This window comes from Chelmon rostratus, chromosome 15, assembly GCF_017976325.1.
Source record: "Chelmon rostratus isolate fCheRos1 chromosome 15, fCheRos1.pri, whole genome shotgun sequence".
Lineage (NCBI taxonomy): Eukaryota > Metazoa > Chordata > Actinopteri > Chaetodontiformes > Chaetodontidae > Chelmon > Chelmon rostratus.
The window spans coordinates 14,438,438-14,460,975 of NC_055672.1; the positions used below are offsets into that span (position 1 = coordinate 14,438,438).

A 22,538-nucleotide genomic window follows, 5' to 3' on the forward strand; every position below is an offset into this window, starting at 1 on the left:
TTTCCTCCCTTTAACTGTCAGTGAACTGCTGACAGAAAATGCAAATAGGCTTTGCCCCTTGGTGACACTTTCCACACAAGAAAGCCCCACCTGTCCAAAACATCACAGCGACACATCCTCTGATGAACGATCACAGGGTTGGACAAACCTGCCATTCCGAATGAAACACATAAGATTTACTGCAAAACACAGTTGTGACGTTTTTTTAGAATATCTTGATAAGATTTTGTGTGACATGTCGCTTTGTTTTGGGCTCACTTGGATGCAGTGCATTGTACACAGCCGACAGCTTCTCCTGTCATCCATTAAAACAGATGTCACTGTCCATCAAAAAAAAAAAAAGACCATACATCCTGCTGACCCTTAGGTTAAACATAGATAGGCGTAAGCACTCGTGAGTCTTTGCCAAACCACCCTGCAAACATTAATGACCTCTTATAATGACGTGTCACCACTCCATATGGTCGGGCTGTTTATCAGGGTGTCAGTGCTTGTAGCTCATCTTACTGTGGGCAGAATGAGCCTCACATGCATGTTTTTATAACATTGAAATTACATAAAAGGTTAACTAAAGCCAGCTTTAGAAGTAGAAATAGGTGAAACATGTGCGTGCGTGTGTGTGTGTGTGTGTGTGTGTCTCCCCTTGTGTGGCTGTCTCTTTACACCACACCCATCCATCACTCCAGCCTTTCGCCACTTGGCCAGTTAATTACCTTTTCCTGTTCACTCACGCACATAAAGAAAACAAGCCCCTTTCAGAGTGTTTGGACAGACTTCATTCTCTCCCCCCTCCTTTCCACCATCTCTCTCTTTCCCTCTCTCGTCTGTGGACCCAAGGCAGCCTTCACTGTCTCAGACCCAGATCCGTCAGGCTTTCATCGGCTTTGGCCGAGGTCAGACCGCTGGGAGGTCCAGCCTGGACTCACCAGCGGGAGAGTGAAGGACTTTAGCAACTGCCAGAAAGACGTCTTCATTGGGCATCTGGTGAATGATGGTCACTTTAACTCAATAAGGACCTGATTTCACAGAGATGAAACAATGCTCTAGGTTGGAGAGAGAACAATATGAACTATGCCAGCTAAAGTCTCTCAGCAGTGAGAAAAGTAATGCTCAGCTGCTTCACTAGATAAACTGGAAGAATGAAAATATTTTTCCCTCTTCAAATATTTTCCACTTCCCTGCCCATAGCTGCTGTGGAGTCAGACAGCAGCAGGGCTGCTTGTTATGCTTTCCTCACCAAGGACACAGTGGATTGCACTTCTATACGCTCGCACCAACAATTGCACACTTCTAATTAAAATGGCTAATTTTTTTGGCTCTGAGATGCTCTCAAGGTAGTTTCTCTTTTTCCCCAACCAGGCTTAGCTGTGGAAACGAACCAAAATGAGTGCATAATGAAATATTCAACATGCAAGCTGGATAGGCAGGAGGCAGGTGTTGCTGTAAACTGCAGGTGAAAGCACGGGCAGAGGAGGGGAGGAAACGGTGGAGCGGGGGACTGGAGGTTGAAAAGAGGGTTAAAAATCATTTGGCACATTCTCAGAGCACATGGCTAATGAAAAATAGAGATTAACATTTGTTCCTCTCCTCTGAATCTGCTATTTTTCAAAATGATGCATGTGTAAAAGCATATGGCCGCTTGCATTCTAAAGCTAAAGCTGAGCATATATGGTCAGAATCAAAATTTCACCACTGTTCCATGTATTTGCAAAGTCCTCATTAGTGTGCAGAGTGAAAGTGAAACAGTATTTAGTATTTCCAATCATCCACTGGAGCTCATTGAGAGATCTATTTTTGTCTAGAGCCCACTCTGAAACACTCAATGTAGAGCAGAGGATCCTGATACAATAGTTCCTTCCAACAGCCCAAACCACTACTTCACTTGTATTTCAAACCTCTATTCAGTCTATACACAGTGATGACAGCCACCTGCTCCTCCTCTGTCTGAACTGTCACACCAAGAGAGCTGCGTTCACTGCGGTTTGTTCTATGGGAGGACTTCTCATTTTGACTGGAAAACAGAGCACTCCCAGCTCCCTGCAGTTTATTTACAGAGTAAACAAAACGCTGCTAAAGCTTATGGCAGCTCCATCGGAGGACCCCCTCAGCCACACGGAGGGTAAAGTGTGACATACGAGTGTGCATGAGAACGGTTAATTATGAGGGGAAAATGCAAGGGGAGTCACTCATGCTCAAACAGTAGTAATTGCATATGGCTTCTTCATCAACATCCTCCAGATCCCATAATGGAAAAAAAAATCTCAGTCTACACATCAACAACATGATTAGAATTCATCATTTTTAAATCAACATTTAAGTACTTTTTCATGCCAGGCAGCACAGTTGCAGTGCACATAAACATATGGATCTAGAAGGAGCATATTGGCCTCATTCTATATGTCTATTGCAATATTTCATGCCAGACAACTTTTGCGAAAATACACAGCTACGCAGTCGTGGAAATAGAGCGGTATTAAAGTGATGACAGGTGAAATGTTGAGTATCCTGCAACAATTATTCTCTCCACTTTCCCCTTGGAATGGACAGTGTGGTAATTATGCTGGCAAGCTGCCATATGGATAAATACTGGAGCTTTCTGTTGCTGGAGTTTCGGTCTGCCTCCCACTCTCTCTCTGTACATGGAGTCACTCTATAGATTCAGTCTCTGCACAGAAGCCACATAATGAGACTCTGTAAGTGGTTATTGTTGAGCATGGCACTTTTCTATTTGGCAGATATCTCAATTTTCACTTATCGGCCCATGTGCCAGCGCGGAAGTGTGAGCAACAGGCTAACTGATTAGCATCACAAAGCTGTAGGGACTATAGAACGAGCTAAAGGTTAGCCCACCACTCCGGGTCCTTAACTGTGCTCCTACAGCAAAGCACGAATCATCCTGAGCCTAGGTGAGTTGTGCAGAGCATGGCTACCCCATCCACTCCCAGTCTGCAGAGCATTATCTCAGAGAGTGACACGCTTTGTGTCTCACAAAGCTGCTGCGTGTCGCCAGAACAATGGAGCAGCAGAGTTGCGAGCGGCAGAGTCGTTCTGGTGCAACAGCCCAGTGTAGGTACAGCGGAGAGAGGGGGGAATACTAATTTTTCATGAAAGATGTCATTACCATGCCAATGACTTCTCAGAGAACACAATTATCACTAATAATAGAAATTTAAACATCAGTCCAGGGCTTTCAGGCAGGAAGGGTTGCATTAATGGAAAACTGTTGTCTGTTTATGTGAACTAGATACTGAAGGCTGGTAGAAAAAACACAGTGAGATAAGCACCAACCACTATCTGTTTTTTTTTCTTGCTAATTGAGATGTCTAGACACATTCAATTGAACATCAGCGAGATAAGGAAGTAGGCTGAACTATCTCTGTGGCGAATAGTGCACACTAATCCACTTACTGAGTCTGAAGGATTTTCATTCACCATCCTAGAAAATGCTTGGCTTATCAAAATGTTTTCAGATGCACATTTTGCCACTTTGTCTTTTGGGAACAATGGCATCCTGCAAACGGCCTCACGGCCTACGACAAAAAGCAACTGCATTTCACTTATTATTCAAACCAGTTGGTGAGGATTGGTTGGGCTGAAAGCCATTTTTCCTAAATAATATTCACTTTTAATTCATAAGAATTTTACAATTTATTCTGCTTATTACACATTGATTTAAGTTGCCATTAAGTTAAACAGAACATATTTGTCTTGTATTACCGAATAAAATGAAACAAGACTAAGATTCTACAGTGCTACTTTTCAGCTAAATGCTGATGTCAACTTGCTCACAATGACATTGACTACGTTTACATGCACAAAATATTCAGGTTTTTGCCCTCATTCCAAAAAAAAACAACAAAATTCCTGCAAATATAAATGAAAATTCCACTAACATTCACGTTTACGTGCAGCCATGCATACTAACATAATGACATTAACAATCACGTGGTTTCATGCACGCATCTCCAGCCTTGCGAACTTTAGGCTTGTTGGTTTGTTTACTCAGAGAGCTGAAAGTAAACAGGCAGGAGCCCAAGTGTCGCAAACTGCGGGGAAAATCCCTACTGAGATTTATATTTCAAATACACTGTATACATGTCCAAAGAATGCTCCTCAAACCTGCATCATCCGGGAGTATAACACGTCCTCATCAGAAAGTGGTACGTTCAGAATGAGGCCTAATTCAGAATATCCAAACAGAATTTGATGTTTACATGACCCAAATCAAATTAGGAACACTGTCATATTCAGAATACTGGTGGTAAATTAGTGTGCATGTAAATGTAGCTAATGTTAACATCGTGATGCTGAGCAGGAATAAAGCTTGCCTTGTTCATCATCTTGGTTTAGTATGTTCATGTTAGCATGCTAACTTTTGCTAATAAGCACAAAAGTCCAGCCGCGGCCGATGGGAATCTCACTAGTTTTGCAGGTATTCAGGTAATCCATGTAGTTATGTTGACATGTTTCACAGAATTAGTGAAAATTTTGACCTGCTGGTTTCATTACAGCACCAAAGCCATAATGATTCATCCACTGGGAACCATGAAAACCTGCATAACATTTTGAGGCAATCTGTCAAATATTTTTAGCTGTTTTGACACATTTTCTTATTAGTACTTGCATTGCCTTCTGCTTTTTGTTGTTTCACATTTCACTAAAAGTTAAAAATACCAACCTGCTGGTGGTGCTAGAACAAAAGTAAGGGGATCACCAAAGTCAGTAGGATTCATCTTCTTGGAAGGTCTGGACAAAATGCCATGGCAACCCATCCAATAATTGTTGAGGCATTTCATACCGGACGAAAGTGGTGGACAGAAAGACTGATCGACTGAACCCACAGACACCCACTGACATTACCAGCTGCTAGACTAATAGAAGCAATGCTTGAACACATTCCAGCAGACACAGGAGAAAGCAGACCAATTTGTGAAGGCTTCACCTGTTTGAACGAGCCTCTACATGACTAAGAGGACGGGCAAATCACCATCCAAACAGACACGACTTAACTGTAGGAGACTGCCAATCCAGCCTTTTCTCAGCACACCTTATCACAAACCAGGGAACAAGTTACAAAACCGTCTCTATTCTCATGTCAGGGATGCCAACATGGGCGGACAAGGACATCGCTCCTGTCATTTCAAATCAGGAAATGAAGAGATAACCTTGGAGTTGTTGGCAGCTTTGTTGAGTTCTGAGTTCTTGTCTTGAATTGTGCTCTTCTTTCTGCCTGCTCACACGAAATGTCACAACACAGCAGAGCTCAGTGAGAGCTGAGGAATTGATCACGATGGAGCGAATCCAGAGAGAAATGGCTGGAAGACGCAGGTTCACAGCTGCATCGCGTGTTCGGAGCCGCGCTGCAAGGACAGAACATGTCAAACAATGTGAAAATAGAAAGCTCGAGTCTGCCAAGAGATTTATACTTTTGGCTCAAGGGTACGATGGTGTTCATCTGAGTCTCTCTGTCTGCATAAGCCCTGAGTGATGTGCTTCAGTTGCACTTAAGAGCATGAGAAAAGCACAGTTAAGAGCAGTTAAATAATAGTCACTCAAGGAGGTAAGAGCTGTACAGTCTGCAGCAGATGGATGCAGACTAATGGATCTTTTATATATTTATGAACGGAGAATGGAAAAATAGGCAGATATATCATTAAGTTGGCGGTGTAAATTTTTATACATTCACAATCACTTTGTTTTGTTAATTTCATGAAGTAGACGGAAACAAGAAGAAGCTATTATATCATGTCAGCCTGAATCACATGCTACATCTGTGCCTTTTTCAGCTGCAAACACACACACAGGCACACACACCACCCACACACACACCACCCACACACACACACACACACAAACGCACATACAGTCATGTAAAGTGGGTCCAGGGATGCAGAAGCATGCCCACTCCATGCTCAGGGTTTGATTGTGGGACTTAGGGGTCAAAGGGTAACTAATTGTGCAACTCTTCGAGGTCAGCATCGGTGTGGCCTTCTGCCAGAGCACTGGAACACCACCTGAAGGTCTGTCAAGAAAGACAAATGAACTCCGACCTCCCTGCTGATGACATCGACCTCAGCCAGCAAGTACGCGCCATATCACACTCTGGGTCACGGAGACAGGAGCAGACCACGGCTGCCGGTCTAGACGCTACGTGGTGAAGGAGCTATTGGTGATGTTTAGCTGCCTGGTATCATGTTCAGTTACACATCAAAGAACACAAACAAACAAACAAAAAATGTCATCCTCCACAAGTCATACCTCCACAAGCAGTGGTAGTGGTCTTTTGCTTCTTGTGTAAGATAACTAACAGTTGGCGGTCACTCTGGCCTCCATGTGCACACAAATTGCAGGGAAAACAAAAGCTGACAAGCTTGCTTGGTCTCAATCTGCAAAATCTAACAATAGCATTCTTGTGCAAGCAGCTCTTTCTTTTTTAGAGACCTCATAAAGAGCTAAACTTCACTCTGCCTTCAAACTCATGGAATTCCACAAGAGCAACTCTCAGTTTTACAGAGTGACCCCTGAAGCAGAGCAGAGCAGGAGGTTATCATTTTTCAACAGTCAATAATTAGCTGACTGCCTAATCAGCTGTTTGCGCGGCGTGCCTGTCCGTGCCTTCTCATTTAGCCGTGTCACAGCAGAGGACGGTGCTTTTACCTGCCATGCCATCAGCAGTAATCCACCGCCTGAACCACACGGATAGCTGACTCTACTGTCTGGAATGCACTCGCAGTTGAGCCCCATAAAATTGCATATAGAAGGTCTACTGTGTGTGTGTGTGTGTGTGTGTGTGTGTGTGTGTGCCTGTGCGTGTGTGTGCCTGTGCGTGTGTGTGCCATCCTGTTGTAAAGAATTAACAAATATGTGTGATGGATGGATAAAAGCACATGACAGCTCCAGCCTGACGGAAAAGGTATTGTGATGGAGGTCTGGGGATCATCCAAAGAAAAGGAGTGTCTCACTTTCATGATTAACAAAATGTCAAAAAGGATTTCCCTTCCTAAACAGAGACTACAATCATGTGAAGCTGCCAGCCAAAGGGACACGGCCAGATGGGACTCCTCTGCTGCACTGTTTTGGAGACAAAAATGACCCAGACCTGTGTCAACAGCTGGGAAAAGCATCCCTCGCTGTGCGTTGTGAAAGTGATAAAAATAACACCACGAAGGATGCCGCTGCGGGTTACACCCTGGACGGGTCTGTTTTTCCTGGCCGGTAGGGTCACTGTCAGCCAGAGCTGGACCTCCAGCCAACACACATCAAGGCAGCACTTTCCTAGCCTCCATTCTCGCCCCTGTCTTTTCCTGTTTTGACAGGAAACAGGAGACGATAACACGGTCGCACAAACAAGCAGGGATTGCCTGCGACCTGCTGCCGTGCTGTCCTCGTGTGGCAGTGGACGTCTGTTTTCTTTAGAGGGCCTCGTGTCCAAACATACGAAAAATAACACATTCACTGTCTAATACAAACACAGACTGCAGGCCACTGTGACGCACGGGCATGCACGCAGACACACCTGACACACACACACACATACACACACACATCATTTACATCACACCTGCCTTCATGCCAAGCTTGAATAACCCCTCTAGCGCTTGGCACAGTCTTCTGTGCGTCGAGCACTTCCTCACGGGCTCCCAGCAGCGTGCCAGCACAGCGTCACACAAAGGAACGCAATAAAACAGACCACCAAAGTCACGGACGCAAGACTGAAAGAGGAGAGATGAAAGCCGTGGTCGCCACGGGGAACCAAACATACACCGCGGAGGTGAGCGGAGGAGCAATGTCAATATCTAGCAGAGAGAGAGAGAGAGGAAGGGAGGCATCGGGGTCCAAGGGAGGTGTGGACGGGTATCGTCTCTTGTCCAAGGCTCTTTTTGGAATGTGAGCCTTTTATGTTGTCAGGAAGCACACCACGGTGAGACACAACAAGTGGAGTGACGGGGCTATTAGAGAGGCTTTGTTGACGGCGAGAGAAGCTCAAAGGAACGGGACACTTTGATTGCCCTCTCTGATCCCCCACTGGCCTTTGTTTATGAGCTAATTAAGTATTGTTCAGCGCCTGCAGGAGCCTCAAGCCCTCCGTCCCCATAGCGCCACCATGACTTTCAATGGCTACTGTAGGGCTTTTACAGCACGCTCTATAACTTAACAGCTCGAGCAGGAATCACTTTCTGAACGGCTTTCTCGTACGGGAACCGACCTCTGATGATGACCAAGCACAGATGTGAATGTTGTGTGTATGGGTGCATGTAAGAAATGCATAAAAGAGATGTAAACTCAACAAGTCAGGTACAGGCTGACAGGTCAAATCCAGTTCAAATGTGGCATCCGACGACCCTGTCTGTGGGAGTTCAAGTGTGCCCTGGTTTCAGCCATCTATTGGACGCCGCAGCCGAAACAGCCTCTCGCTCACAAAGAGATGAAGACATGAATGCCCAGCGTGGGACGAGGGGAGGCCGAGGGGTCAGCGGATGCACAGAATAGATGGAGGAGGTAACGTCTCGCTAGATGGATGTGGTAATGACCGTGTGACAGAGGTGAATACATGCTGGTGAAAAAATGCTCACACAGACAGAGGGACAGTGTTAAACAAACTCTATACATATGTTCAGAAATGCATTTAACCGAGCTGCAAACAGGTCAGACCCAGCACAGGAAAAGGGGAAAAATGGAAGAGAAAAAATCACAACGGGCTGCAGGTTATTTTCATTATCAATTCATCTGTTGATCATTTTCTCAAATAATCGATTTGTTGTTCGATCCATAAAAGGTCTTGCTGTGTCCACAACCGAAAGATATTCAGTTTACTGTCATAGAGGAGTAAAGAAGCCAGAAAATATTCACATTTTTACATGAGAGAATCTGAACATTTTTTATTAAAAAATGACTCAAAATGATTAATTTACCATCAAAATAGTTTCAGAATTATTTAATAGTTATAATTAACCGTTTAATGGAATCGTTGCAGCTATTCACAACTTTAATGTTAATGCTATTAACAATCACAAGAAGAGATTAATAAATGTCGATCATGTGATTCATTTCTGAACTCGAGCCAAAGGTCAGCATTGCTGTGTATGACCGAGGCCTCCCCTGGAAACCAACACATTGCATCAACGTCAAACTCAAGCGGACACAACCTGTAAAACACTGTGTGTGAATAAAACCACGCATTTAAGTTTGACCACGTAACAGTTTTACGGTTGGTTAGCTGTCTGGACTTGTAGTGGACATGAGAAGATGACCCTGAAAGTTTTGGCTCTTATGAGCTGCTGAGTTGCTGTTCTAGGAGGAGGTGGGGGGTTGGACATAGCAAAGGGTCAGAGGACTGAACAGTAGCATCCACTCCTGCTCCGAACAGTGAAGCTATGCAGGAATTCACCAAGGCCAAAGACACAGGTGTGCTCCCCGGGAGCTTCCCTCCTCTTCACCGGGCATCTGAGGGAGGGAGGCATTTCCGTGTTGCACAGACACGTTCAAAGGCATTCCAGCAATGTTTTTGTTTGATGCAAGCAGTAAACAATGGCTACTATCTATCATCTTGATTTAAATGCTTCTGAGAGAGGTAGCTAATTGCCTAAAACACACCACAAAACACCAGCATGTAGCCACAAAATACTAACTGGAAGCAGCTGCAAGCGGGTGAAATCATCTAACGGCGTTCAGTTAGGCCAAAGAGACAAGTCTATGAATAAACCTGTACATGCACACATACTCGTCCACACTCTCTCACAGGCTTGTTCTCACACTCTGCATGGGAGTCAGGCACTTAGCTGGGGGTCACACACAGTGAGGCCCACCAGCGAGTTCCCAGAGCAGCGAGGATAGCTGAGCTTTTATAGGCGATGCTGAGCCGATACTGAGAAGCAAACGCAGAGGATGGAGAGGCAGTTTGGGACTCGTAAACACAGAGGTTTGAGTTTAAGTGCCCGACACACACGTAGGAGATAAAACAGCCCAGAGCTCTTCAGCGGAGAGAGTGACATCATAAAATAGAGCGGCAGTAACAAGAGGGGAAGCATAAAGGACGGATCTATTAATGGGAGTCGGTTCATGGGAGAGAGGCAGGGGAAGGTTTACTCCACAAGCATCCGCTGGGAGTAATGACAAGCTCAAGATGGCATCGGTACATCTCTGCTGATCTGAACAGAAATTAATTATCCTCATTTAGCTGGGGTTTTTTTTCTCAACATCAGTGACCTCCAAAGTAAATGTGTTTACTGTAATAGATCACAAGTTGGAGAAAATGGCAGCTAAGCTCATCGCTGCACAAAAACCTGTGGAATCGTACAGTCAAAAGTCTGAAGTGGTTTTCTCTACCTCGCTGCTGTTTCACACTTTACTTAAGTGGCTGCCGCAGTTACAGTGATTGCCTCTTTCTCTCGCATCTTTATCACTACGGTGCTTCTCACGCCTTCACATTCACATCTGTCTTGTGATTCGGATTCGTGAAGTCGTTGGGGTTTGCTGCTTTGGAAGCTTCGCAAACGTTTTTCCCAAAAGTGCAAAAATCTGGGAAAAAGACCTCAACTGCCAATCAAAGACAAACACTGCCCCTGCATCTTGACTGACTTCTCTCTAGTGAAAATCCATTATGAAAATCCATACAGCCGAGGCTGACCTTTTCAGTGTTCCGCCTGTTGAGAAATTCAGCGACACAGTTTTCCTTGGGAATAAAAGCAACTTTGCTGCCATTTTGTAGAATGCATTGCTACGCTATTTCCTTTAAAATGTCAGCAGGCAAATTGCTCAGTCAAGTCATTCGGTAATGAAAGAAAAATGCACAACAGAAAAACACAATTTCCACCTTCCCCTTCCTTTTGCTCCTTCTGACTACAGGAGGGATCCCTGCTTATGTGCAAATCTGATTTTTTTGGACATTTATGAGATGATAAAAGGATACAGGACAAAAATTAGGATAATAACTGAAAGACGTGTGGTTTAACAGTATGATAAGCGACATTTTAAACCCTGATAAAAAGCACCGAGCCAGCAGCAAGTAAAAAAAACAGCAAGGCAAAAATCAGACCTAAAGACAGTCTATATTCTCATCATATTCACCCTAAAGCTAAGCACGGCGAGCACCAGAGTAATGGCACTGGCCAGTCACCTTCTCCATCACCTTCTCCATTAACCAGACCACCACCAGGCCCATGTGGTGGAATGAGGATAAAACCCTGGCTGTAATAATGCAATCATAAATTGGTAGCAGTTAAGTTCAGAAAGATGGACGACTTCTGCGGCAAAGTGGAAAGGATGGAGGGACTCTGAATGTGCTTCATCTCTTTCTCTTTCCTCTGGTACTTACACGCACATTCACACATCATCAATACACACACTCATCCTCGCTCACAGAGCTGGACACTCAAGCATGAAATGAACATGAGCAGCGTGAACTCTGACTGGCATTTTCACACAGCGCCAGGATTTATGGAGCACTATATACGTATCAGAATGAGCTCCTGACGATAAAGAACAGCCCAACGCATACCAGGGGAGTCCAGTAAGAGTCCATGTTAGAGTTAACACAACCCATCTACCAATCACAACACAACCCATCACAATCCATCTAGCACAACACAAATAGAACCACACAGCCATGCATGCATACTGTCACCCAGAGACAAAGGTATATAGAAATATGACATAAAAGCACACTGGTGCACTCACACAGCAGCTGGTCACCACAACCACACTACTGCTGTTGGCTGCTCCTCTGGGAATGGACAGGTTCGCTTTTAAGGAACATCAAATCACACCAAGTAGTTCCAAGCTAAAATTTAAATGTTGGGATTTTTGTTATTGCAAATTGCTTTGAGAACAGGAAGGCAGCAATGTTTGAGGAAGTGTTTTGCACTGCCTTTGAGCAGCTTATATGGAGTCCACAGCATCCATCACCTATGAGTTACAAGAGTTACAAGCTTCATTTTGGTTCATTCTCACCGCGCTCAGCGATGTTTGCAGCAGCATGTAGCAGCAAAGCTCTGTATGAGTACAAATAGGAGACACACAAGGTGAGGAACAAGCTAATGGAGATAGTGGAGTATTTAGCCACACTAGTAGTATTTGCCTCAGGAGATATTTGACTTCCATTTGGCAGAAACACAACTCGAAATGAAAAAATCTTGCTCCATTTGTAACTAAGCTACAGCTACATGTTCACTATATCAACTTTATGAGGTGATAATATGCCAGTATTGTGTTTACAGTTTGCAAATGAGCGCAGAGTGTTCATTTCAGCAATATAACTAATTTCTATATGTCATATTTAAACATATCTTCAAACTGCATGCAAAAATGATGTATATAAGGGGTGCCTTGGTAGTCCACTTGCTGAACTGCACCCCACGTACTGAGTCCTCAGCAGCGGCCTGGGTTCAGTTCCGAACTATGGGCCTTTCCTGTGTGTCTTCCCCCCTCTCTCTCTCTTTGTCTTGTCTATTTCTAAAAGTTGTCCAATCAAAAAAATAAAGGCTGACAGAGCCCTCCAAAAAATCTGTATATAATCAGTCATCTTTTAATTGATTTCACTTCACAAAATATTACTACTCCTGCAAAAAACAAACTCTTTCAGTGCCTTGCTCCTGGCACTTCAACAATGGCTGCTCAGTGAGGGGGCTGCTCACTCCCTCCAAACATTTATCACAGATTTTATAAACCTGGTTCCTTAACATCAACATCCAATGCTCGACATCTGCCAAAGAGGAAAACAAACGAGGCAATGTCAAGTCCAACTTAGGCACCGTACTCCACTGATCCACTGTTTGCTCTGAGCGAGGGAGCCACGCCCAAACAGCCTGGAGTTTGCTGTCTGCATATCCATCTTGGCAAGGATACACAGCGCTGGCATTCTCTTTCAGCACATTGCTATAAGCCAGGCGATTTGTCTGCTACCACAAGGCCTGCTGTCAATTGAGCGCGTTTTATGGAGCCAGCAGCAGATTACCTCCAACTCAGTGCTCCTCGATGTCTGTGTACCGCCTTTAAAATTTATCTCAGCAACTATGTTTTTCCAATACTCTGTATCAGACTCAATAATGGACCGCAGTCTGCCTGGATCGAGCATGTCTCACTACACCGTGACATATGGAGCCAGGCAGAAGGAGCCCCGAGATAGAATAAAACAAACACACATACTCAGTAACACACACACACACACACAGGCGGCTGGCCCTAAATTAAGAAGTCAAACTGATTAATTCCCTGTGGTTACACTTCTTGTTGCATTTGTGTTCTTTGCTCGTTGACATTTCTGCCTTTGTCGCTGCGTTCTCCTTTCTGCAGACCCGTGGTGTGCTGTAACACATCGCCCTGTCAGCCTAGACTGCAGATCCATTGTTTCACTTCAGTCTGGCTCATTGTAACACATGATCCTTCGGCAAAGAGCAGCAAACCCATTCAGACAAGTGCCATTATGCATGGCAATCATTCTTAAAATACACAAACAATGAGAAACGGCTAAATAATACAGGTGTTGTCACAATCTCAGCGTTACCTGGTGCTTTCATTCAAAGAATGCTGTAAAAATGATCGTTGATAAAACAGAACAAGATTCAGGCCTCAGTCTTGGTGTCCTGACTGAGTCATGTCTGAATTAAACACACACCTATGACCAGCTAATGACAAGAACCATAAATATAGTTGTACAAACTCAAAAGGATCACGCATACCAAATTTGTGCAATGCTAGCTAGTTGCTGACGAAACTTGTTGTTTAAAGAAATGGACATTTTGGATATAAGCTTATTTTTGTTATAGTTATATTATATACCAGATTACTTTACAGTGCTATAGTTACATAGTGTATTTGAAAAGACTGATAAGATTAAGCTATAAACAGGAGAGTTAGCTTAGCTTAGTTTAGCTTAAAGATTGGAGCAGGGGGAAACAGCTAGCAAACAAAAAACTTCTGCTAGCAGGTGTCAAGTTTACCCTTTAAAACCATAACTTGTCGTTTTTACACTTGCATTTTTAAGTGCAAATTAAACAAATGACACATGTTCATTTCTGTACTTTAAAGGTGCTGGTAGGCACATTTGGATAGACTCAGGTTAGCTGTTTCCCCCCTGCTTCCAGTCTTTATGTTATGCTAAGACGCTAACGTCTCCTGGTTTCAGCTTCATATTCAACAGACAGCCATGTGAGTCGTATCAATCTTCTCTACTAACACTTGGCAAGAAAATGTATTTGAGTATTTCACAAAATGCTGAGGAAAGTAATATTTTATTTCTATTTATTTAAGGATTTCTTACATTCTTTCTAAATCCTAATATTGTGGTACCATTTCTTTGTTAAGAATACATCTCTTTCTGAATGCATCAGGCCAACATTTCAGAAAAGATTTTAAAAAAGCTGAGATGCTCACCCAACCGTGAAGCTTCCTGTCCTCTGGTAGCTTATTGCCTTCTCATCAGCTCATTATAAGGTAATGGTGTGGCTGGTCTCCTCAGTCACACGTTTTGATTGAACGTCATTACTGAATAGCTGTTAAGGATAATAGGTCGTCTTTATATATTTGACTTAAGTGAATGAGAAAGGCGCTGCAACCTTTGCAATAACTGAAGGCAGCAGAGTAAATTCCCAGGTCTAAGCAGCTCTAAATAGCTCCTCTCACCTTGTCAGGTAACTCAGGGAACATCTGGACGGCTCTCTGTAGACATTACAGTGGCATGCAGCCGCACCAGAAAGGGCCAGATGGCCAGAAGAGGACACATTCAGGTAAACTCTGTCCATATGTGTGTGCGTGTCTGAGCTCCCGCACGAGTTCACCTGTGTGCATGTGGCTGTGTGTGGAGATTAGGTGTGTGTGTGTGTGAGCGTGTTAGTGGGTATTTTCTAGGGTCGACCCTCAGCCAGCTACTGTTTCATCTGCTCCTCTAAGCAGTCAAGAACGCAGCGAAGACGTAAGGAATGGCAGTTATTCAAGGTGGAGAACTCCTCATCCTCACTACAGATTTATTCACTATCCACGAATGGCGATGAGCATCAGCCTTACAGCAGCTCAGTTTCCAGCCAGACCCATCAGCTCTTGTATTTGCGCGCCCCAGACCCATTTCCTGCACTCTGCCTCGCAGCAATTTAGCCTTGAAATAGCGATAAGTAGCAGACTGAGCAGCAACAATTGGGGTCAATTCACTTTCAGCTCACCAAATTAAAGATGTAAAGTGAAACTGCGACAGACACGGTGAAGATGTGGCCTTCATTCCACAGATGCCTGAAGGTTAGCGAATAAGAGGTTTTGTCCAGTGAAAATCAGCTACTTTGAAAAGCAGGGCCAGCTGTGAAAATGTGGAAGCAGGAAAGTGAATGAGAAACTCTTTACGCTCCCTTCACTGCTGACAGAGTTGTTCCACTGTCCACATTTAAAGCACTGTGGCTGCAATGTGCAGCTTCCAGGAGGAGATAAAGGCTGGGAAATGAAGGAAATGAAGGAATTCTCTTCAAAGACAACCAAAACATGAACCGACAGAGTCCTTTGTTCTATGCCGCTGTGTCCACTGTACTGTAAGATTGTATTGTACGGTTTGGTTTTTAAGACTAGCAGCAATAGAATAGGTGAGTTTCATACAACCAAATAAAAACCATTTTCCTACAAAAAACATTTGTCATTTAGAAAACAAGCCAAAATTCTCAGATGTTAAATGAAGAACTTTGACCAAATAACATACAGCCTGGCAACATTTTGACTTAAAACTATCTAACAAAAGACTGAGTAAATAAGTATGAATCTAGCCAGACATGCGATTCTACGTTTCAGTACTTCACAGCTTGTAATACTTCAAATAATAACTTTATTTATATAACACCTTTAAAAACAGAGTTTACAAAGTGCTTACAAAGTGACAGGCAAAGCAAAAGCAGGATACTCAGAAAGCAACAATCAGACAGACAGCAGAAGCAAGTTAAAGTTTAAACAAGTGAGAAAAAGATTCAAAAGTGCAAAATGTCAATATAAATAAATACAAATACATGCAGCTGCGGACATATTTGAGCCAGTACCAAAAAAATACTGCGACTCAATCCCCAGCCCTAACAGTGAGCATAAAAGAAGCAAACACAATGGATGCAAATTTGTCACATGAAGAGGTGGCTGACAGCTGCTGAAAGAGAGAATGAATGAAGTTGTGGAAACTTGAGGTAAAGCGGCAGTGAACAGCTGCATGCTGCCGAGGCTCACAGATACAGCGCAGCGGCGGCAGCGCCGTGACTGATGTCTGTGGTCTCTGCACCACTTGACACCAGATTATTGCTCTGCGGTTTAATGCAGCCACATGCCATAAAGCAGGAGTCACACTGCATGCAGGGATGAAGCGGGGGGACGGCTCAGCCCAGAGTCTCCTCTGTTCTCCCCTCTCGTCTCTCATCTCCTCCCCGGCTCTCCGGAGTGCACGCACTGCTGAGCAGGCACACAGGCACGCAACACACACATCACAGAGAGCCTCGGGGGCTCAGGTGCTTAGAGGTGAATAGAATAATATGGTCATGCTCTGTTTTAACTCTACGTCAGCTCAAGTTTCACAACCAGAAGGGTTATTCACACAGTCATTTTTTTTCCTATCCTTCCCTCCATCCGTCTGCCAGTCACTCTGTCGTCTGCCCTCCTGCAGCGAACCTGGCAGCATACACCTGTTGCAGCCCGGGTCGGCCCCTTGAAACCCTAACCCACCGTAAGACTGGGAGAACTGACAGAAAGGTCAGAGGTCAGTCAGCAAAGGAGAGGTAACAGTCCCCACGACTCTCCTGAGAAACAGTCAGGTAGGTAGATCTGAAGCCATTGACGAGCACCCACTTAATCCCTGTCTCTCCTGGAACATTTTGCCAACACTGGCTTGTAAACACACTCATCTATGCACAGTACTATTATCAACAAAGCAACGCTCCTGCTGGCAACCAAACACTCTGCCCCTGTTGTTTTACAGTTATACAGATCCATAAGTGGACGAGCAGACGCAGAATGCATTGGGAAAATAAAAGGAAAGCAGACAACATGTACTTAATACATGAGATTTGTATGCATACACACAAGTGAGTGTGTTTATTTCACACAAAACAAAGCCAAACAAACTCGGATCGCACACCCTCACTGACTTTTTGGCCAGGAAACATTTGCTGCATGACGTACGGTTGACTAATTTCCTTTCTTCAGTGCTTCAGGAAACAAAACTTGATTTGTAACACTTCCATGTACTCACTAACAGCTCTCCACTGAAAATGGACCAGGGGTCAAACGAGGAACAAAGCAGAAACGAATCAAACATGAATCCAAATGAGTCGTTTGTGAAAATTGCCGGCCCCATAATTTATGAATTCAACATGAAAAAGCTGGCAAACAGCCTCATGGTACAAATTAATTCCTGCAGCCGCATTCACAGTCACACTCACACACATCATCCATAACAGGCTTGGACACACTACGCATACATCAGCGGTATGTGGTATTCATGATTAGGTGGCGGGTTGCTCATTCTCTCACCAAGATTTGACGTCAATACACTTTGACCTCCATTGTGACCTGGTTAGGTTTTGATCCTAAATTCAGTTTCCCTGTATCCAGAGGGCAAAGGTCATCGGGAAGGTAAGGCCTGGCCGCAACTGACCCCAAACTCCAGCAGCTCAACTTAATCCAAATGTTTGAGACCTCACAGCCCTGCAGGACGTTCTCTGTTAATCAGTCAGTGTGCTCACAAGGTCCAAGACTGCTTGTATATTCATAGGGCTCAGTATTTATGAGCAGGTATTAGCACTGCTGACTTTACCACTGACCCGCAGTCTCTGCAACATACCAGACCCCAATGTAGCCACTCTAGAACTGACCTGAACAGATGTAACATAATTCCATGTTTCAACTTTAAGTTTTATCTGTAAAAATACATACATGATAGAATCTGACAGCAGGAACTGCAGAGAAATGTCTGACATTTAATTGCTTTGTATAAAGCTACGTACAACCAGCAGTAGCCTCGCATTTTGCTGTGCTAATCCAGGAAGTGACTACACCTGAAGGAGAAGACTGACACATACCCCTTCATAACATGTTTTTACACTTTGATTTTGTACAGATTGAACAAACAAGATGTAATGTGTAAATCAGTGAGCTTCAGAGGTGCTAGTAGGCGCCTTTGGACAGAGCCCTGTTAGCTGTATCTGTTTCCCCCCTATGTTATGTCTTTATGCTGATCTACACTAACAGGCTGCTGGCTCCAGCTTCATTAGCATACAGACAAGAGAGCGGTATCGATTTTTTCATCTAATTCTCGGCAAGAAAGCAAATTAGAGCCTTTCCGAAAAAAGTTTTGTACATTTCTAACTTTATCGTCAAGGATGCTGTAAAGCTGAGCAACGATACACCTCCTTGCATATTTCATCAATGCAGTCCAGTCTTTTTGGCTCCCATTGTCCCTGAATGTCATCTCTCACATGCATCAGCGAATGCAATTAAGGTAAGCCTTTTCAAAAAAAGGGTATCAAGTGGCCTTGCTCCTGTCTGAGCTGTGACTGAGGGGCTTGAGCTGCTCCAGCCTGGCCACCGGCGAGGAATTATAGTCACAATGACTGCGGGGAACACGGATCCATACAATCCTATTGTTGTCACTGACACTCTCTTAACTTTTTCATGAGACGTTTGATGGCACGGGCACAACAAAAGCGCGATTTCATCTCATCAGCACACACAACCAAAATATGAAATATCCCTTTCAGATCTGAGACTTACAAAAAGCAGAGAACAGTTAGCATTTAAGAGCTGAGGTCGGCTCTAATCCAGTTGCATGGTCCTATCTGCCTGTGTTTGCACAGCCTCTGATTACAGTAAGAAGCTAATTGGTTTCTTTGAAGCTGAGATTTCAGCGATCATCTTTCCTTACATCATACCTCACCTAGCCACTGTGTCCAGCCACAATAAGCACAGTCTATAATTATTGAATCCAGACTGTCTGCTGTTCCCTATTGAAGTTATTCTTTACTGTAGGTTTTAATTATGCAAATTAAGTAGGTGAATTCCCTTGATTAGATTAAGTCTGGAGGTTGTCTGTGCGGTTTCTCTCTGTCCTCTTAGCAAAGGGCAAAACATAAAATGTGCCAAGGCAGCTGAAACCTAAGGGTGGTAGCTCAAGGACATAATTTCAGCAAAGTTAATTTGGGGTTGAGGCCTTCAATACAACATCATAAAATATTTATAATAAGAAAAGCATTGTAAATGGTGTGTGTTAAGGGCAGTGTAGTTGCACACGTAGTTTAAATAGTTTCAAAAAGTGGTCAAACACAAAGACATTGTGCACTGCTGCTTTTGAAATGAAGCATGCTTCAGGCAGGAAGCATGAAAAATATTTACTTGCTGCCAGTGGTTGTGGACGCACAAAGAAATCATCTTGAGTTTTCTAATGCTGGCCGAATGGTTTCTATGCAAGTATATGACAGTGTTGTTGCCAGGGTTCACCTACACCTCTAGGCTACAGTTAGGAGGGAAAAGGCCTTTACTTCTCTAAATTTCTTGCAGGACATATTGTAGGCAGCTTCCTTTAGACCCAAACAGGAAAACACAAGAGCTGTCTGGGAGGCTTCAGTGTGTGTGAACACTGAACTTTCCCTCTACAAGGCTTCGTGTATAAAAACACATTCACTGTACCCAAACACTCTTCCCTGAATTATTATCTACTCGCTACTACTACTGTATTCAAACAATAAGTCTGCAGGCCGGCTGAGGGGGAGAGGGATGTCTGGGGACCAAGCCGACTTCCTCTTCACAAAAAAACGGGACGGCGGGCGGATGGGGAGGGAGGGGAAGTGCGACCTCGGGTAGACGGTCTCGGCTCTCGTTTTTCCCATGACAACAAGCAGACACAACACTGGCCGGACCCCTAGCAGGTAGCGTGATCCCAGACACGCCGACAGGCCACCTGAGTCGCCCCCGTTGACCTTATTCCCTCCATGGAGGAAGCAATTTGGAAGCGATCATCCATAACCGCGTCCATCCTATGAGGCCCAACAGGTGGGCAGCTCAAACTCACAAAGACAATGGGTTTATTATCCCAGAGCTGAAGCGGTCCATACCATGACCCGGGTACAACAGGAGCACCCTGCCATTACTGTTTGCCACCCCAGAATTAAGGCCCAATTTAGCCATCAACAAGCGCAAAATAGGGGGGAAATGGGCTGCTCCCATCTCTGTCTCCAGCACAGAGCACCTGGTGAAGGCCACAAAGTACTGCTGGAGGGTCCCACACTAAAAAGGGGAGGTCAGTTCCCATGGCAGATAATGGCAGTCAGGGGTAGGCTTAATGTGTTTTCGGGGTGGACTTACCTGATACCTGAACATAGATCTGATATGCTCAGAACAAAGATTAGACCACACATGCCGATGTCTCAAACAAGGAGCCCAGGTGCTTCAGAAATGGCCCCTTGTCCCTTGTCTACCTGTCCCCGTATGAACATCGGGTGCTGTGGGACTCGGGGTGAGCCTCGAAGAGCTGTAATCCAATCTGACTTTGGGACTCTCTCTCTAAAACGGGACAACAAAGGTGAGCCGACCCGAGGGGGCAAACCCAGCCCGCCACAACAACAGCAGTCTCAGGGCCTATATTTAACAGCGGTGGGAATTGTGGGAGCAGCCATACAGGAACACTTTCAATGCACAGCGAAGGTCGACTGGGACTCCAACTTCCTCCTCAGTCTCCAACATGAGCGGCTCGCTCATTTCAACTCCCCCGACCCCCCACACCCAGCAGCAAAATAAAGAGATAAGCATTGTTTAGCTAAACAATGGGCCACTTTCAAAGTCTCAAAAGCTTCCATTTTCACATCCAAGGCCAGCATTTGAAGTCAAGCGTGCAATAAACAAGTTTACAAGTGGATGGTGAGAGCTTTCTTGGTACAATTATAAACCAGGGAGGGAATCAAGTTTCACTGTAGGTGTCAGCGTTAGGAGCAGGTGCAGGTGAGCCAGAAAGGCCAAAAGACAGAAAGGTTACAGACATGTTACAGCCAAAGCTCAGGTCCGATGACTGAATAGCAATGCATCTCAGCTGATAACTGCTGTTATTATTCAAACTTTAAGGTGTGAATAATTGCGAAGTAGTTGAATTTGAACATGAGATTGGCCTATAAGAGTGTGAAAAAAGGCGATTAAACCAACCTTCAGTGAGTTCTGGTCTGCCAGGGCTAGGGCTTGCTTCTTCAGCTCTGTGACTTTCTGCTGACATTGCTGGCAAAAGCCTCCCTTCTCCTCCGACTCGGAGATGGAAACCGACCCGGCGCCCTCGGGCGGAGGCCGGCTGCTGCACCGCGCGTCCTCGGCGGAGTGAAGTCTTTTCCTGGGGGTCGCCGGAGACTCTCCGCTCGGACATCCCTCCACCTTTAGCATGAGGAAAAATGTTTGGTTAACTTCAGCTGAAAGAATGTCAACAGGTCAGAGCTCCCATGCGCGCGAGGGTGAGGGTGAAATTGTTTGTTTGTATCTTGACGACCGGTTTGAATGCAGGGCACCTGCCCGAGCGCGCACCAAAGAGATGCGAGCGCGCGTCTTTTTATGTGTTATATTACGTGGAAACGAACTTGTTTATACACTCAATCACGCGCAGTGGGACACTTACAGTGAACATGCGGTTGTTGGGGTCCCGTCCATCAGGAGCTGCACTGCACCCGAATGAGCTCATTCTCCCGGATCAAGGTTACACCTTCGGGGGAACGTCTTCGTGAAACACCAAACTCAAAGGTCCTGCCGCTGAAAGACGCGGGGCAGAGCCATAGGCTGGACTGAAGAGCTGACTCAGGGTCACCAGTCATCTGTCACATTGTACTGGACCCGTAGCCGCGGATCGAAGGCAACTGGTGAGTGTGTGCCATAAGTTCACAGCAGAGGAGTTTTGGTACAGGAGGGCGCTCAGCGGTGCGCAGGAGGCGGTATCAGTCCTGGAATGGGAGGGCTGAGGAAAACTTTTCCTGCGCAGGGTCTATGTGAGGGTCCAGGTCTGTTTTAATACCTAGACCACTGTGTGGTGAACAGTGGTATATTAATCTACTTCTCCCCTCATTTCATTGCACTGAGGTTGGGAAAATCATCTTATTCCACTTTGTCGAACACATATATGCTTTGTACCGGCTTTTTAGAGCTCTTCACTTAAGCTACATCTGCTTACACTGACTGAAGCATTCAGCCTCCAGACTCCATGTTTTTATATGGTTTCACCATTCCATTAAATGACAAAACTTGCAATTGTTTGTTCATCAAAATCCCCAAAGATTGCAGAAATGTTATCGTTGGAAACTTTGGTATCTCCATTTGAATTTAAGGTAAAGTGCAAACAATAGTTTGCACTTGGAATTGATTATGAATTCATACATAAATTATGAATTTATGTTCTCCTCAATAGCAATATAACACTGTCATCATTTCCACATTGTTCATTGTGCTGACTGAATTTCACATTAAGCACATTTTGCCACAGTAAAGGGTGGCAACGCTCCTTAAATCAGAGCCAGCTAAGTGCTGATCAGTTTTTCTATCAGACCACCATTTGGAAAATAGAACAGATCATT

At 44.6% G+C, this 22,538-nt stretch overlaps 1 protein-coding gene across 2 annotated transcripts in view; it reads right to left on the minus strand.

Moving 5' to 3' along the window:
- kif26ab (kinesin family member 26Ab) overlaps positions 1-21,784 on the minus strand; it is a 68,276-nt gene extending 46,492 nt beyond the window's left edge. For both annotated transcript variants that reach the window (XM_041953849.1, XM_041953848.1), the window contains exons 1-2: positions 21,593-21,784; positions 21,136-21,354 (exon numbers count right to left, since the gene is read on the minus strand). In XM_041953849.1, the coding sequence (XP_041809783.1) occupies positions 21,136-21,354; positions 21,593-21,655 (282 nt within the window). In that variant the 5' untranslated portion in view covers positions 21,656-21,784. The remainder of the gene's footprint in view (positions 1-21,135; positions 21,355-21,592) is intronic.
- Positions 21,785-22,538: the final 754 nt, after the last annotated feature.